Raw genomic sequence first — 19,124 nt, forward strand, 5'->3', positions numbered from 1 at the left:
CTGCGTGGGTGTGTGTGAGAGAAAGGAACTGGTGCGGGTGTGAGGGGGAGCTGGTGTGTGTGTGTGAGAGGAACCAGTGCATCGGGGGAGAGCGTATGTCTGTGTGTGTGAGGGAAGCCGGTGCGTGTGAGGGGAGCTGGTGTGTGAGGGAAGCCGGGGGGTTGTGTGGGGTGTCAGTGAGAGACAGAGGAACCAGTGCGTGGGTTTTGGGGAGCTGGTGTGTGTGTGAGAGAGAGAGAGGGGAACCTGTGTGTGCGGAGAGAGCCGGGTGTGTGTGTGTGAGGGAAGCCGGCGGGCGCCCGTGTGAGGGAGAGCCGGTGGGTGCCCGCCCGTGTGAGGGGCGGCAGCCGCTGACGAGAGGCGGCAGGTGCTGACGCCCCCTCCCGGACTCCCCCCTCCCGCGGGGGGCGGCCCCGCGCCGGGCCTGCCCCGCCCTCCCCGCCCCGCCCGCGGCCGGGGGCTCGCTCACCCCGCGGGCGGAGCAGCCGCGGCGGGGCCCGGGGCCGGGATCCTCCTCCCGCTCCCTACGCGCCGCTCCGACGTCAGGCGCGGGAGCGGGAGGCAGCGCCCAGCCGCCGCCGTTGCCAGAGACTCGGCTGCCGCCGGACGGGGCGGACGTCGGGGCGGCGATTCCCGGCGCGGCCCGGCTGCCGGCAGGGGGGTGGAGAGGAGGGCGCTATGGCCGACGTGTTCCCGGGCTCCGAGCCCGGCGCGGCCCCGGACGCGGCGCGGCGCTTCGCTCGCAAGGGGGCCCTGAGGCAGAAGAACGTGCACGAGGTGAAGGAGCACAAATTCATCGCGCGCTTCTTCAAGCAGCCCACCTTCTGCAGCCACTGCACCGACTTCATCTGGTGAGAGACCCCCCGGCAGCGCCTCTCCCCCCTCGCCTCCGCCCGGGCCCGCTCAGCTGTAGGGGATTCCCCCCCTGGGACAGCCCCCGCCGCCGTGCCCGGGCCCCGCCGAGCGGCCGCCCCTCCCCTCCCACCCGCCGCTGCCCCCGGCTGCCCCTCGTCCCTTCCCCCAGGGTCGGGCAGGTGAGCCCCGGTGGGGCAGAGCCGTGTCGCCTCGCTGCCCCCGGCTCTGTCGCACCCTCCTCCTGGGGGCGGCTCTCCGCGGCCGCCGGTGCTCCGAGGGGCCCCTGCCTGAGTCTGGGCGCACCTCGGTCTCGGGGCTGGGGGAGCCCCGGAACGTAGGGGTGCCCGGGGGGCAGCGCTGGCCAGTGCCGCAGGGGCTGTCTGGCACTGAAGAGCCATGCTGGGGGACATCGCTTCCCAGACCATCGAGGCTTGTATTTCCTCACCTCTTGTCCCCCGCCGACGGGGGTTCTGCATGGCTTGGCTGACTTCGCCCGCCGTCCCCTGCGGGGGGGAGCTCCGCCGGCGCTACAGCTGCTGCGGGAGGAACGGAGGGTTTTCTGTTTCAGGCTGTGGGTGTTGCTGTGTGGCACAACTTCTGCAGCCCTGCCTTTAACTTTGCGATCGGTGCCTGCTTTGCTTCCTCCTGCTGCAGAGGGAGGGCAGGGAGATCGGGAGCGCACAGTGCCACTGCTGCTACGTTACGTGTTTAGGAAAGGGAGGGTTTTTTTAAGAGAAGGGCTCTTGCTGGAGAGAGGGGAGGAAGGGAGGAAAACTTCCTACCAACACCCTGATTACTAAGCTGTTAGGAAAAAAATATACCTATGGGTGCCTGCCATGCCCTCTTCTGGGCAGGACTGCGGCTTCTCTGCAGGCCGAGCCGCTCGGCGCTCCCCGTCGCTGCCGGGCTGCGGCCGCCCTGCGCCCTCCGCTCGCCCTCGGCGGGCAAGTGGAGGTGCTGGCTCATTCCCTGTGCCCTGGGCAGGTGAGGCAAGAGGAGTGGGTGTGTGTCCTCGTGTTTTGTACACCCAGCGAGCGCGCAACATAAACAGCTTGGGCTTCCTCTCCTTCACCTGCGGTGTGGCTGAGCGTCAGCCCTGCTCTGCTGCTGAAGTTTGCACTGCAGGTTCCGTTGCTGAAAAGGAGAGATGAGATTTCTTTGAGACAAAGTTGTAAAAGACTCAGGGGGGTCTGCACCCGGCTGGCTCTGTGTCTATGGGCAGGTGTCTTGCTCTTTTCCTGTCTGTTTACGTGTCTGGGCACAGACCTTTGCCTTCCTTCTTGAGTTTTCCTCAGTTTGCAGGCTGAAGAAAAGGCTGTGATTGCTCCAGAAATTACTGAAATATATTTGCAGAGTAAGGAAGGAAAACTGAGATGGGTAGACTGAAGAAGAAATAAGGAGAAATAGGTCAGCTTTTTGAGTGTTGGGGTTTTTTTAAAAAAAAAAATAAATTTCGCCATTTAAAAAAAAATGCAGTTTGGTATTGTAAAAGCAAGAGACCTTCACAAACTGGTTCAAAGTTAATCTAAAACAGAATGAACTGGGAGGTGTGAAAGAATTCTGCAGGGTTATTGTCAGACTGTGCTTGTGCACAATTAAAAACCAAAGCGGAGTACTGTCATGAGAAAAGGCACCTGATGACAGGATGGATGTGAAAATGAAAGGATTTCCTGTAGCTGACAGGTGGCAAGAGTAGCTGTGCTCTTTTGTCTTTTTCTTGCTAAGGAAGCTCTTAAGCTCATCAAATGAGCATGTGGTAGCTTGAAAACTTTTCATTTCCTCATTTGAAGGTAGGCAACTCTTGAATAAGCATCATACCCTGTAAAAAGTGCTTTGTCTGTTTCCAACATGACATGTGCCAGTTAACGTATGTTTTATGGTATAAAGAATAGTAAATGCTACCTTTCAATGAACTACACAAATAGATTTGTTTTCTTAGATTATGTTTGACCAGGTAATATTTACTGAAACAGTTTAGTGCTTCCTTATCTTCTTAAACAACTTTCACCTATCTGCTTTGTTTCTCAACTCTTGATATTTTTTTTAAGACCTTTTACTTAAAATACGTTATAACCGATCAGGGAGCGGAGTGGACTGCAGCTGGTTAATGTATGAATTCAGCTCAAACACTGAAGAATGGCTATGCTTTTAGACTACATAAGAGGAATGTTCTTTACAAATAAGTGTTCAAAAGGATGAAAAAAATCATCTAAAGTCTATTTTGTGTTCATAGTCCTGTCAGCTTTCATGCAATCGCATTTGCACACTTCCAGTACTTGCTTTTTACTTTTGTGAAGACAAGAGATAACAGCAGCAGAATGACAGTATAGGATAGTCAGCTATGCTGTCCAGCAAACAAGCAATTTTGTATTTCTTCTGGTTTTGTTAGTTTAGGCCTACTTATAACGAAACCAGGGAGAGCCTGTAGCACAGGAATTCATGGAAATGCTCGAAGCTGTGTAATGCCAGTTTCCACCTGAAGTAACAGTGTACTGAAGGTTTTGGCCCTTCTCTAAATAAATAAATTTACAAAGTGAGAAAATTGTTGATATATTTTTTTTTAAAAACACTTCCACATGCTTTATAATTAAACTTTATGTTGTTAACTGCATACAGCCTACTGGCTGGCTTCTGCAGTTCATGGCTTTGGTTCATATGTCTTTTAGTGTAAGCAGCTCCAGCTTCCCCAGATGAAAAACATTCTGCAAAGAGGGAAAATGCAGAGAAATGTTTATAGGGAGGATACTCAAAACATTTATTTTTGTGGAAAGCAAATGTTGAATGTTTAAATATAAACAAATAAATAAAACCAACTACAGTGCCAGAGGTATAATATGTGTTGGGACTCTAGATACCAGGTAGAACGTTTGTGTGTCGCCGTATTCATTGGTGGAGTATTACAGGGACGCTTGTATTTTGTTATGCAAATGAAGCAAGGCCAATGGGCCTGTCTTCTCATTTATATTGGAACCAGCAAAACCTTTAACCTGCCTCCTCTCCAAACAACAAACAACTGTGTCTAGCTGAGGCGTGTAACAGCATCGGCATTCAATCCTAAAATTTGGATGAAAAACTAAGTCTGGTTTGTTTTATATGCCTTTGCTAGAACTTGGAATTTTACATTGCTGTAAAGTATATGTGTGACATTAAATGAGTTGAAATATTATGCAGTAATCACAGATGATGATAATTGTAGATCCAAAATAGCTTGTAAAATAATAATAATAAAAATATTGTTGCCAGAAGCTGAAATTACATAGCTGGTGACAGCTATTGTTCTCTGCTCTGAAATGGGTGGGCTGTTCTGTGTTGTATATTTTAAAATCTGTTGCTGTTTTAGCAAAATCTGAAGTAATTTAATATGACGCTATTTTTATGTTGCTACAGATCATTGAGAAGAAATGATAACTAAACATACTAAGACAGTTGTCTTTTTTTTTTTTTTTTTTTATGCAGGGGATTTGGGAAACAAGGATTTCAGTGCCAAGGTAAGCCACAAATGCTTTGTTGGCTAGTGCACATTGTTGCATCTAACTTTTAAGGCAGCCAAAACTTGCCTGCAGCAAGAAGGAAAGAAGCCTGGAAAAACTAAGCAAGCATCTCTGCCTATATAAATTCTAATGGAAGACCATTATTTAATTAAATAACTATTGGCATTTACATCATATACATTGAACAATCAAGTAATTGTTCTTGCTGTAATAACACAAAAAAGTGTGTTTTTTAAAAAAAATCTCATCACAGTAAATGTCATATAATCTGCATGTAGTGCAGCTTCTAACTTTTCATGAAAATAATCTGTGCAATTTAGCTTTTGCAGAGACCATTTTTCACATCAGAAGCTCTTGTCTGTGTGGGCGTTTTGGAAAATGGATTCACTTTTTAGTCATATGGCTTCTTTTCATAACCCAAACTCCCTGTTTTTAATTTTCATACACTGTATGCTTAGGAGGACCTTTGGTTTGAACTACGTTTTAGGACAGGCAGCATTTTTCTGTCTTATGTCATACTCAATTACAAAAAAAATCCACCCCTATAAAATCACCAATTTAATAAATTCTGCTAACCTTGAGAAACTGAAAGCTGCTATAGTGGAAGATAACTATATACATGAAAGCCAGAGCATGATATGCTGTATTCTTACATATTCTGTATTCTTGCCAAATTCTTACCATTATTTAGCATTTAATCATAAAATAACCACACCCAACTATTGTTATTTTTTCTATGTCATATGTTTACCTAATTAGGAAGAGGCTTTTTGTTGTCTCTTTCTCTTCCCCAACCTTCTTCCCTATCATTTCACCTGCAGATGTACATTGTGTACTCATTAGCTAGCCTTTTGGTTGTTTCTTTCATTACTTTTTTTTAACCGTTATTTGCTAATGCTTTAGAGCATGTTTGACTATCCTGAAAGTTCCTTTTACTTAGTAGTTGGTGAAATTATGGGTTCTGTTGTATTTTTGTGAAAGTTGATACTTCTTGAAATTAAACCTCTGAGAAACAATGTAAAAGAATGATGCCTTTTAAAGGTGTTGCAATAACTATTTTTTTCTGCAAGTAGAAACTTGCAGAGAGACACTTATAGTGACAACACTGCATGCCATATTAAGGTAAGCATGCAGCCGTGGTTTTACTATCAATCTTGTATACAAATTCCTTTATGTCCCAAGATGTTAATACTAAATTCTGTAGATATCCTCCAGTGTTTTGCTACTCATAGCATCCAGAGCAGTGCTATAAATCGATCTGTAGCACTCGGTAGTGGAATGGCACTTCCTGGGTCCCGTTGAGGACAGCTCAGTGATTCCTAGTTAAGGAATTATTCAGATGTTCGTTAGAGATTTCCGTTGGTATACAGAAAATAACTGGGGCTGCATTTAAATTATGCAGTTATCTATCTTAAGCTTTGCAGTTGGTACAGTGTCAACTGTCTCCTGTTTTCCAGCCAGGCAGCTAGTGGCTCACATTGGCCGTGCGCCACTGGTCCGAGCCACAGATCCAATTTGGTATGGCAGTTCATTTCCAGTATTTTGGATTCTGTGGCCAGAGTTCCTTCTACCATTGTAGTTAGCTAGGAATTGTTTTGTCTGATGAGGACTAATCTTTATAAAGCTAGCTACAAATCTGACTCCAGTCTCATCTTCCCTCCAAATGCCGTGCATGAATATAACTAAGAGTAAATGTGGCAGAAGAGCTTGATTATTTTTTGAATTTTTTTTAAATGCTTCAGAAATGATACTTTTCAGGAATCTAAATGTGTTCAAACCTGACTTTTGTATGCATCAGAGCAAGATTCTGCAGTCTTTCTTTGATGGACAGACAGTGTTGGATTCAGTGTTCTTGTCTGTAGTAGCATACAGTCAAAATCTCTAAGAAATATTCAGATTTTAGGTAGTTTGTAGGAAATTATTGTTGGCACACTAATTAAGTAGTGGTTTTTTTTGCATTCATTCATTAAATTTGATTGTCATCAAAGTCAAAGAGTTCATACTCTTGGGATAATAGTCTTGAAAAATAAAACTCCATGATAAAGTTAAGCAGCTGAATCACATTTTTTCAGTTCAGCTTTCTGAAGATGACATCGAAAAAGTCACCAGCTAAAGCTGGAAAGAAAAAGTAGTGATCAAAACCAGTGAAAACATGAAGAATTTTTTTTAAAAAAACAAACAAACAAAAAACCAAAAAAAACCCTAAAAAAAAACCAAAACCACAACAACAAATGTGTGAAACTAGAAGGTAGGTTGCAAAAAACCCCTAGTTTCTTTAATTAAGCGACTATCTTTACAGAAAAGAATGACAAATGAAGAATAAAATGGAAATTTCAGTATGACATGAAGGAAAGGAAAGAATATTACAGTGGCAGCTCCTAGTGTAACTATAGTTCGTGGTCCGTCAGAGTTTCCATTATAAGAAACTTTTTTAGCTCTGTTTTCGAGAGTGTTGTAAAATCTCCTGCTAGACAGAAACTTGCTGTCGGGCAGGTTTCAGAGTTGGGTGGTTTTATTATTTCCAAAGTTGTTTTAAATTCCTCTGGCCTTTGTTACCAGATGGAAAAGTCCATAATAGTAATGCATAACACTCAAGTGATGCTTCTACTCTCAGAAACTGCAGTTGTTCTATGAATATTTGTGTTAGTAATTCTTTAATTAAACAAAAGTCCTAACTCAGTGTTTATGCAGTACTAAACATTGCAGCTAACACAGTATGCTTTTATAGATTTTTAAAACTTCCTTTAAAAAGGGTCACAATAAATGCAGTTCTTTTATTTTTAAGAGATGCCCTCGAAAGAAAGGATTTTTATTTTATCCTTAAATTTAAATTTTATTTAAATTAAAACTTAATGCTATACTGTAATGATCTTTTTTCGGACCACTAATACCTTTTTTCATCGGGTTTGCTTTGAGCCTTGGAACATGTTTTCAATTGTATGTAATCATTTTTGTTTTCTGATTTCCATGCTTGTATTTCTGCTGCAGTGTTCAGCTTCAGCATTACGTAAAAACATTTAAATGAGTTCTTCGGAATTGAAGAGAAATATTTTCATTTATTTCATTGAAAAGCTTTGCTAAATTCTTTTTTCTCCTTATTTTTATGGGATCCCTATGAATTTGCAAAAGACAATAAATTCAATTTTGGTGTGGCTTTTAAAGCCCTTAATGTGGCAGAGGTTCAGGGTGCAATTGCATTATTACCGCACAAATGCTTAGCAAGAGACAGTCCATGTCATAAGTAGTTTGTCTTTCTTAATGCATGTATTCTAATGTGGCTAGTTGCTGTATATACTGGCAAACAGATACTCAGAAAAGCTCCTTAGGTTTACAACTATGAGTTGTGATTTGTTATTTCATGGAGAGGCTGCAGAATTCTGTTGCATTATTGGAAATTAAGTTTTTCAAAGAGTGGGTTCGGGGTCAAGAAGCATCAGTGGAAGAAATCGGGACCCATCTTTGATCATGTGTGAATTTGAAAATGAACTTGAAAGAGTTCAGCTGGATTTACTTTCTCCTAAGGAACATGTTTTTTACTACCTCCTCTTACTAGAAAGTACTTTGCTGTTTGAGATTTGTGTTTTATTGGTGATTTATATGAACATGAACTATTCTAAAATACTGTGCTTTTGAAACAGGAGTTCTTATTATACTGTTCTGTTTTTGCTGTTCTCTGTTGATTGTCTTTGTGGTAGTGAAAACATGATGGTAAGATTATTTAAGTGAGTTCTGGCTTTGTTTTGTTTTCTTACGTTGTCAAGCAAGACAGCAAGCTGTCTGTAATACTGAAAGCTTTTCTCTGACGTGCACCTGGAAATACTGCAAGAGGAATGTGAAAAATGGAATAATCTAAACCCTTTTTCAGTCTACCACAGTATGAGAGTTCCTCTTTTAAGAAAGCAGACTTTAAATTAAGCAAGCCTTTAAGCTGTATTTTGGCTTCCTCATTCTTTTGATATTCACTGTTGTACTCTGGAGTGTAACTTATATCTGTTTCTTTCTGTCTGATTTGTAAGAAAAGTTTTTTCTGGTGAACAGAGCACAACAAATAGCGGTTCATTAAGATGTGAAGAATGTATGTTGAAGAACCTGTATTAACGTACGTTTAGAGGTTAAGTTCAGCACTGAAGGCTCAGCAAGTTCCTCGAGGTGAAAATATTTTTAGTTACAGTAATACGAATGCACTCAACTCGTGTTCCTGATTAAGGGCTTGTGGTCAGTTCTCTCCAATGGTCAAAATTTGTAGTTACTCACTGCAAGTTTTCCTGCTTTTATGTGATTTCTGCAGGGTCTACTGAAGTGCGATATTCTGCTACAGTCCAGCTTTGAAATACATTTGGCTTAAGGATAATAACTAGCTAGGGAAGAGTTTCATGTCTTTTTTTTTCTAATTTACATAAATAAAAATTAGAGAAATCAATTAAAGCAGATTGTTGTGTTTAGCTAATCTGTGCAAGTATTGCTCCTTCCATTTTTTTTTTCGTATCTTCCCTCAATTTATTTTCAGACTATTTTTTCCGAATGTTGAATCTTACCTTAGGTTGATGTGGTAAGCTTTTTGGAATAGTGTGTGTCATGCTAGCTACACTTCCTAGCAGTGCTGGTGCTGGGCTAGTTAGACATCTATAGTAACTGCTTCACTAAAAATGGAAATGGTTGGATTTTATTCTTTTGTACTGTCCTTGCAGATATCATAACATTGGCACGTTAAACCAGCCCTTCATTTCCTCTGCGTTGTTTATCTTTTATCCGCTAGTTCTTGACCTCTATTCTGCAATGAAAAGACAAGAACCTACTGATGCTGCCTCCTTTTTAAATCATCTGTTTTCATTTAAAAAGGGGTATTATGGTCTGTGTAGAGAGGTGGTTGAGAAACTGATTTTTTAATGCTATAGCTGTGACCTAAAGATTTGAACCAGGGAAACCTCTGAATGCCTGTGACCTGGTTGACATGTACAGTTTCTGTTAATCCTCAGCTCTGTTATGTTTACAGAGGAAGCAGCACAATTAATTCTTTCTTGTGTATGGATCAAGGCTTAGTTCTTGGTTTTCCATCCTGATAGTTGTGTTTCTCATACCAGCAGTTTCTTGTTCATTTTACTATCTTTATTTTCCTTTGTAACAAGAAAAAAAAATATAAAGGAAAATGTATTACTGTCTGTGTTGCTTCTCATAGAAAATATTTACTGTGTTCCTTCCTTGGAAATGTTATTGCCAAAGAGTGGATAAGATACAAAGTAAGTTCCCCTCTCTATGCCAGAACTGTTTCTCTGGTATCATTATCATTTTTTGTGGTACGACCAGATATTACAGGCCACAGTTTGAACAAAACGTGTGTTTTTCTTTGCGCTTTTTATATTACTTATTAGTCATGTGATACAGTTTACATTAACTGATGTTTCTATAAGCCTCAGATTGAGAAATGAATTCCGTGGAAGTCGCTAAGAGTCTGTGACTGTTCATACTTTCTATGTAGCTTAACAGTCAGCATGAAATATTCTGAAATGGGAACTTATAATAGATATACTTAAAATATCTGACTCATTAATGTATTTTCAGGCATATAAGTTGGAGGTATCTGTTAAAAAATGGACCACAGACACGGTACCCTCACCAAAAAAAAGAACAAGAGACAAGAAACCACCTGGGAGCATAAATGGTGGCTGCACAGAGACAATTTCCACGATTCCTCTGGCCAGCTTTGTCCTTCCCGTTGGCCGTTTGCCCTCACCCTGATCTGCGGGCTGTGTATCTGTGGACTGCTTCTCAAAGGGACTGTAATTTTAATGATCTGCAGATAATCTGACATGCAGATTATAAGTATGCAGATAAGATGCTTGTTGTGTATTTGTTTTGTCATCTTTTATTTATTTATTCTTCCCCTCCTTCGGCTGTCCCTTTCCATCCCTTTGCAACATATGTCCCATATTATGAGGAAATACGTTGCTGTTAATTGCCTGATACCAGGATAAGTCGAGATTCTGATTCCATCTCCGCAGTTGAACTCTGAGCGATTTTTGCAAAATTGCCCATGTTCCAAGTTTTTACTGAGAACAGTGTTGACGTGCAGATGGAAGTCCTGAGTCCTAATGAGTGCAAATACATCAGTGTTTGTTCAGATCAGGAAGGCCCTTTGGAAATGCGTGTCCCAGTCATCCCTGCTTTTAGAGGGCTTTGGTCTGCATGGCTGGGTGGACTTGGAGCATGCAAAGTGGATTTCCTTTGGGTGATACCCAACAGAGTGCTGAGTTACAGCAGCACATTTAATGTCCTCCAGGAGCTAAAGGGTGTTTGGTTCCCAGGTCACACTGCAGCTCATCCAATGTTAAACCCCTGGAACGAGGACTGTACAGGTGCCTAGTTCTTAGCACTGTTTCTCTCTACAAATCTGTTCCAGTTGGAGCATTACTTGATAACATAGACATACCGGTTATGCTTTCAGCAATTGTTTCCTGTGCGGGGAAGGGGATGTGTTGTCTCCGAGCATCATTGCTCTATAGAAAGGACAATAGGGGATCTTTGTTCAGAAGGGTGAAGATCCATGTATCCATGTTTCTGAGGAATCTGTTGCTACAACTGTGTATCACAAAAAAAAAAAAAATCTATATGTCAAATAGATGCACAATACACAACTCACTAAATATACAATTCACTCTACATAGAACGTGACAGTAAAATAGAGAAATATGACGTTGTACTTCTATTTTTCTAGAAAATTTCCGTGGTGGTACTGTGCTCATCAACACTGGAACATAATTAAATCTTGCCTTGCAGCGAAAGTTTTTTTTTCTTGTATTCCATTTCAAGGGCAAAACCATGTTCACCGTTGCCACACTTCTAACATGTTAGGTTCTGTTTTGTTTACTTGAATCAGTTAGATATCCCAGCAGCGTGTTCCAGATAAAAGAAACTGACTGTTCCAGTGCCCTGGATGTAATTCTGTGAAGCTCTTCAGCTTCTAATTAAACATGTGGGAGTGATAGCTTGTTCTGAGTTGACAGATAAACTAGTTTGAGTCCTGGGCAAGATAAAGTTTGGCATATTCTTTATTTTCCCCTCTGCTTTTGTGTAACACTGCACATCAGCTGCTGATATGCATCCACATATGGTGTTAATTTCATACAAGATTTTTGTGGATGTAAGTGACTTATGCCATGAGTGGAATTTAATGAAATGTTGGAAGGTTGCAGAAAGATGAAGAAAACAGATTTTACTGTTGGGATGCAATGATGATTACTTCTTTCATGCTTGTTTTTGTGGGTTGTTTGTCTTTAGGGTGAAAGGTAAAAATAATAAGTTATTTGATAAATACTTCAGGCTCAGTTTCTCAGTTTTCACATCTGCAGTAAAAAGCATGAAAGTCTAAGAGTGAGGGACTCCCTTGTGTATAATTAATAACAGGAACTACCCTTTAAGTGTTCTTAAATTCTTGTAGATGCTGAACATTATAATTGTAACTGATTTCAGCAGTGCTTGTTGAAGACACGTAGAGGCTGGGAGTGCTTGGGAGTTGATTATCAGCTGTTAATTTTTCAGTTGCAGCTCTTTATGAATACTGCCTTCCATAAATGTGATTCATAGCAGTTACCTTGTAAGTCAGGCAACCGAACACGTGTGTACTTATCTTTCTGTGGATTTCATTGTCATTTACTCTGATCTCTTAATTGTAATTTGATTTACATTAAAGTTTTTTTTGGTCCTTTCTGCAATTATATAACTTAGACTATAAGGTACTGCAGACACGTGTGCCTTTTTTTTTTTTTTCAGAATATCTTCTAGTGACTTCGTGTAGATTTTGAAATCACATTCCTGTCTATTAATTAAAATCTTTTCATTAAATGAGCTTTATTAGAAGTCTGGAATATGTCCCTATAAATGTAGAAGCTTACTGTAATTTTTGTCTGTCTCTTATTGTTTACAAAATGTCTTTTTAAAATTTTTTTTTTAGTCTGATACAGAAGCACCTTTTTTTTAACTCAAAATGCAGGTTTGTCTAGTAACACCAAAAATATGGTCATTATCACTATCTTAATTTGCTGGTTTTTAGTTTTTAAAATGAAGCTGCAAAATTCTAGTTAATACTTGTCTTTATATGATAGCCGGTCAAGATGTAGAAAAACATTTGCTTTTCATTTGCAATCATGTAAATAGATTTTGACACTATGAAAAGTGTCTATGAAGGGAGCATGATCAGCACAAATAGCTCGTATGGCACGTTCAAGGCTTTATTTACCTTGTGTAATAATTGTCAAGTTGCTTTCTTTTTTCTTTTTGCTAAGAAAATAGCCCATATTCACAAAACAATTATATCTTTTTTTAACTAGAGTTGCAGCCATTGCCGCTTTTTTTTTTAGCTTCAATCAAAATAATTCTATAAAGCTATTAATATTGCGTATGTTGCAAGCATTTGCATATAGGTAAATGAAGTTTGTAATTGCATTTCTAATTTTTATTCTGGAGCAAAACTTTATGAAGATTGTGTTTCTGGAAATTGGATACTTTTTTCCCCCCCTCTATATGATCCTTAAAATGATAGCATAATGAATATTGGTACCAATTTAATTAACCATTTTCGAATTGTAAATGTTTCAGAATCAGATGTTTAGAATTTGGGGTTCTGTATGCTTGGGTTTCAAAACCACTAATAAAGTACATGAGTGTGTCTCTTTAGTATGTGTTAAAAAAGGATAAGTAATGACTCAAAGTGGATCAGATCCTATCCTTCCTTATTTTATTATTAAATGTGTAAAAGAGCATGCTACAAGGTCCAGACTGAAGATAGACATTCGTATTTCAACCAGTGTTGAAATGTAACTCTCTTTCCAAAACACAGATATTTCGCTCTTCATTTTCATTTAAAATTAATAGCATTTTTAACTTCTGTGGAATGTGTGCTGAATGTGTTATTTTAGTTCCTCAGTAAACAAAACATTATTCACGTACGAGAAGGAGTTGGAAGAATAGTTTATCTTCTTCTTTCAACTTCTAGTCTGTGTTGGGATTTTATTTTGGTTTTTTTTTTTTTTTAACTCACCAGAACATCAGTCAGAATCCACTTCACAGTATTCTTGTCCTCAAGAAATTGGTTATTAATATTAGAAAAAGGTGAATCTTTCTGTTCTGGCAAAGAGTGCAGAAATAAGCCTTATCTTATGGAAAGCTATAGTGGATGTTAGTGTTTTAGTGGGTTGATTTAAAAAGTTTTTCCTGAGATGTTATTGTTAGTAATCATGATCTGCATTCTTATCACTTTTCTCTGCAGATAAGCTGAAACAAACTTTAGGAAAGTGCAAAACAATCCCCCTTACGATTGTTTTTGCTTGCTAGAGTATGTCTCTGCAGTGCCATTCCTCCTGCGTCTGTACCGCACTGCGTGCACTTCCATGGCAGCTTCTGATTCTCTGGGCAAAGAAGCGTCACCTGGTGCCGCCTCTTCTCTAGTACCTGTTGCCTGAACTGGTTTCCCATTTTTTGCACGCAAGCTTTGAGCCACAGAGAATTTGTGTGTGTCTGAAGATAATGCCCACCCGCTAGCTGATGACAGGTTCTGGGCATCTCATTTTTCTTCTATTCCAGAATTTTATAAAATAAATGGATTTCAACCTAAAAATTCCCTGGATTTGTTTGAATTGGAGGAAATGTTAAAAAACCATCATGTTACAATAAATATAGACTAATGCAACAGAATTGACTATAAGTGCATATGTATTTTTTCAAGTCTTTCCATCATGGCAGGTTAGCTGATTGAATTTGAGATGTGCCTTAAAATTAGTCAGATTTTGGACTGCTCTTACCTTGTTTGCTGACTTTTACTCTAAATGAATTAAATTTGAGAGCATTCCAAGTATGTCAGTTTTATATCTTCCTTTCTTGTCATCAGCTTTTACAAATTACATCTGTTGGATATATTCTTATAAAATGGAACTTTGCTGTTAATAGAAGCGGATGCGAACACAGTAGAAGGCAATAGGTACACTCCTGTGCATGGATATTTTTCAGTTTTTCTGTGTATGTATAGGCCCATTGAGACAAATGTTGCAGGATTGCAGAAAGAAGGGAGAAAGAGATAATTTTGTTTTTATTCTATTTCAAATATTTTGATGCATAGATATTGTTCAGTATTCCTTTTGATGTTATTGAGAGGTCCTCAGGTGTGAGCCTTTAAAACACAGTAGAGGCTCAATAAATCTAATTGTGCAGCTTAGTGAAACTGATTGTTGTGGTGTCTCCATTGCACTGTATGTCCGTGACAAATGAACATGACTGTGGCAACTGTCTGATGATCCTGGGGGGAAAAAAGTGCATTTTGTTAAATATGAAAACTTACTAAAATTCTGTTCTTATCCCAGTATATCAGTGGGCAAAAAGGTGGTGTTTTCTCATGGTAATTTATTTCCTTGTGTTGCTATTTGCTTGTCTAAATCTGGCCTGTGTGTTAGCACAAATAGTATCGGTTCTTTAGTGTTAGTTTCTGAATTGCCTGTGCGATTATATCCCTGATTTACCTCTAAAAAGGAGCGTTGAAAAAGTGTGTAGTTGCTGAAGAGGGTTTAAAAGTGCAAGTGGTGGATATGTTTTATACATTTTCCTCAGAAGTGGAATTGTTTCCTAATAGATCGTACGGTCCTTGTGCCAACTGCACAGCATGCTGTTGCGTTAGATGATTTTACGCTCTGGTGTTCTGTATGCTATTGCCAGTCGTTTCACTGAGTACTACTTTTAAGTGTTTTGTTCTGCCTTAGATATCCAGGTGTGCCTGGTAAGTACTGTAGGCTGTAAAACTGATGCCTTGTTGACATATGTGTAGAAGTCGGCAAAGCTTATTTCTAAGATTTCTGCAAAACTGAAGCCTTGTGTCAGCTTCCTGGTGCCGTATAATGAGGAACAGTTTAGTTGTCATGTTTGTATAAAGTTGTGTTCATTTAATTAAGCTTGAGCTCAGGTTTCTTTGAACACTTTGCAAAAGCAGATTTGTGTTGTATGTTATTAAACCTGGTACAAGGCCAGGTGCCGCTTTCATTTTAGAATATAAATACATTATATTACAAGTATTTAAGGCTTGTATTTTATTTGTAATTTGGTATTTGCTGTGTCGTCATTTTGTGGCAGCGAATGTTTTACATAGTTTCTATGGGTTTGGATACTTGACAACAAGTATCCTGATGACAACAAGGTCCATTATTTTCAGGGGTACTCCTGAAAGTCCATCAAACAGGACATCCCTGGAAGCCTAGAACTGTTTAGTATCTGGGACGGATAGAATGGAACAGATATGCTTGACTTTGACTTTTGCTCAATATGCCTTGTCCTGGTCCAGGTTTCTTTTTATTATAAATAGAATAAAAAAATGTAATAACACTATAAAATTTTTGATAATAGAGCTGTTTCTATATTGGGAAGAGGGAGGACAAATCTTTGTCATCATTGCATCCCTTCCCTGGGTTCCGTAGAAGGTCTCTGACCTCAGATTCTTTTGTTTCCTGCCTGTGCCTTAAACTTCTCTCTGGGCCTGCGATGATGTTGTGCATATTATAATCATATGCTGCAACTACAGCACCAGTTTTTAAGCAACCCAGTCATGGTAATGGGCATATAAAGTCCCAACATTTTTACTTGCTACTACCTTGTTCGTTGGTTGGACTCGATGATCCCAAGGGTCTTTTCCAACTTAAATGATTCTATGATTTTACCTTCTTAAGTGCTTTTGAATCCTGATAACAGAACCATAAAATATGGGTGGTTAGGATAACGTGACTGACAGCGACTGAGACTTCATATGAGTAGATACCGAGTGAACAAATTCATTCATGCAAGGCCATGAATTTATGGGCACATCACAATTTTGGAGTATTGATTACTTAAGTAAATGTATAGCTGAAGATTGATGAAAGGAATAAGGCTTCATCATATATCATTGATGTATTGGGGAGGTCTGATTGGGTTTATGCAGGTTTTTATAACAAGCTTCTTGCAAAAAGCATTGATAAATAGGCTCAGTAAATTTTAATAAAGTCCTAAACACTATCTACTGAGCTTATTTTGTAATTTAAATCAATACATTAGAAAGAGTACTAATTGTAGAACTTACTGTAGAATTAAATTTCTAATAAATCTTGCTCTTTCTTGGCTTTTACTCAACTTATTCAAATGTTGACCTTTGAATTCTTACGATTGCCTATGTTTTATTGAGCCTTGCTTTGAAGGGGAGGAGGCATGTGTGTAGTATCATCTTTAAGCTTTTGTTGTAATAATTAAAAGGGCAGTGTCAGACATATGGATCACTTGACATTTAACATGGCAAAATGAAAAGGAAATGTGTGATAAAATCAGTAGGGTTAATTTTAGAACCATCAAATGTGAAGAGAATGTGAGAATGGAAACTAGACTGGCCAGCAGGTAGCAGAACTGATATACTTCCAGAACTTCCAAAACACAGTTCATACCAGTTCTGCAACCAGAGAACTCTTTGTATGAGTGTAGGATTGTATTCATGTTGAGGTAATAAATGTTCTTAATATTTTAAAACCTGGATCTTGCAAACTGCTTTGAATGAACGGATCAGTATCAGTCAATGAACATCTATCTATTACGTTGTTCTATATGGAACAACTATTGGGATCTGACCTTAATCTGTAGTTAATAGTATAGACTTTAATACTTATTTTTATTTGCAGTGCAGAGATCCTCTGAATAACTGAAGCCTCATATTGTACAGAATTCTGCATTAATATTTAGTAGAGATGCCCTTGATACAGAAGGTTTAGTAACCTAGAGAGACACTAGGTGTGCTGATATGTGCACGTATTATTCTATTGCTTTCCATATATATTTTTTTGAAGTGGAAATTATTTGCTTGAGCTCAGTGTTAAAATTTCAATTTAATAGCATGATAATATCTCTTAATATTTTACATAAAAATATTCTGTCATATAAATACTTGATATAATTTAAATTATGCTTATTATGGTTGTATGTAAGGACAGAGCTATAAACGCCACCTGAAACATTCATTGGATATAATATATACCTCATCAGGAGAGAGTGGACAACCTGCAGACCATACAAAAAATGTTCTTGTTATACATGCATCTCTCGTGACGGTAATTAAGAACCAGTAGTGAGAAGATGCAGCCCTTACTTCCTGGGTAACTCAGAGAATGGCTTCATCTCCTGTGCACGTATAATACATAAACACACTGTGTGAAATAATCTGGATGATTTTACCATGCTACGCAGTGATGATCCTGTTAGGAAAAGCCCTTGACACTCTGTATTTCTCAGCAAATAGGGTTCTGCCAGGCTTAATGGTGTGGAGATGATTCTTTGTTTTCATACCTCCCCATTTTAGAATACAGTTATCAATAGAGCAGAATATGCTTTACTTAAAACTTGTTTTCAGCAGATGAGTCCTTGTCACTTAATGTGTAATTTTCCTGTTGTGGTGGTGTGTGTAGGGAAAGCCCAGGCCATGGCTCTGGGTGTGTGTGTTGTGGTAGGAGAAACTTGTTCCGTGAAGCAAATTCTGTCTGTAGTTACTACTGAGTTTTAGGGTTGAATGAGTTCTGTTCAGGTTATTTTGCCCTATGCAGTTAATTTAATTGAGGCTGACAAAAATCGCATGGGTGATGGGAAAGAGGATGATCTTGCTCGAGAAAATGATTGAGGTATTTTCTGTTGTGCCATCTGTAATATTGACAAGAAAATGTTTACTTTTGGGGGTGGTCCCCCCCCCACCTCCCAGTTACAGCCTATTTTGAAAAAAAAATAGAACTCTGAATTCTAGCTCTTCTTGCGTGGGCAAACTATTTATCCCTAGGTTGAGGCTTGAAAACAGAGTAATTTATTCTTCTGTGGTATCTCTTTCTGCAGTTAGAAATTCATTCTGACCTGATGGTGAGATGCAGGGTAACAGATGCAATCTTTGGATCAACCAGCTACAGCTTTTGTGTTAACCAGTCATCAGGAAATATCACTAAATTACTGGAGTACAAAACGCATCTGTTGGAAATATGTTTAAGTCTTTTGTGAAATAGGATGGGAAAAACATTACTAGAATGGGGAGTGGCTTTAGAAACAGCTGTGCTAAACAACGAAGTGTGGACCATGTGAATGAGCTCTTTTCAGAAATCCGAGCAGACCTAGTTGGAGTTGAGTTCGTGTGGCTTCTCTCCAAGTGTTTTGTTTCTCTCACTATTGCATAAGTGAATTCCGTAGTTTGTTCGCATTTTCTGTCAGTTTGAAATTGCCCGTGTGCAAGTTGGTGGGCAGTAGCCTAAATGCATATGTGGCTTTCCAAGAGTTAAAGCTTGCAGGTTTTAGTTGCTTATAATTCAAGATCTAGCCTTGACTTCACTACGTATGTTGCTTCCTTATTTTTGAAGGAATGCTGTCTTAATTCCTGCATTCCAAAGGAAAGCATTAAGACTCTGAATCCACCCTTTAACATTTGCTTAGCCCTCCACTTTGATATTTTATTAATTTGTTTTAATGGCATAATCCATGTTGCCATGAGGATGCTTTTCAAGGCCACATGTCTGCTCCTAGAAATTGATGTCCTACTGTGTTTTATAACAGCATGTCCTAATTCTGAAGTTGCCTGCCGTGTAGCCACGATGCAAGTGCTCCCAGCCTTTTCCTTTCCTCACCATCTCACGCTCTCTCTGCACAAGTGCCACAAGCCCCACTCACCTGTTTTTAAAAGTGTAGTGGCAATTACAGGCCAGAACTTTGCAAAGCTTTGATGTGGCACCTGAAGTGGGAGCCCTGGGTGAAGATAAT

The 19,124-nt window shown here is 39.7% G+C and overlaps 1 protein-coding gene across 2 annotated transcripts in view; it reads left to right on the top strand.

The window, feature by feature from the left end:
• The first annotated feature begins 444 nt into the window (after window positions 1-444).
• The window catches only part of PRKCA (protein kinase C alpha), a 153,209-nt gene continuing 134,529 nt past the window's right edge, over window positions 445-19,124 (top strand). For both annotated transcript variants that reach the window (XM_054221442.1, XM_054221443.1), the window contains exons 1-2: window positions 445-851; window positions 4,312-4,343. In XM_054221442.1, the coding sequence (XP_054077417.1) occupies window positions 679-851; window positions 4,312-4,343 (205 nt within the window). In that variant the 5' untranslated portion in view covers window positions 445-678. The remainder of the gene's footprint in view (window positions 852-4,311; window positions 4,344-19,124) is intronic.

This window comes from Rissa tridactyla, chromosome 15, assembly GCF_028500815.1.
Source record: "Rissa tridactyla isolate bRisTri1 chromosome 15, bRisTri1.patW.cur.20221130, whole genome shotgun sequence".
NCBI classification, from domain to species: Eukaryota; Metazoa; Chordata; class Aves; order Charadriiformes; family Laridae; genus Rissa; species Rissa tridactyla.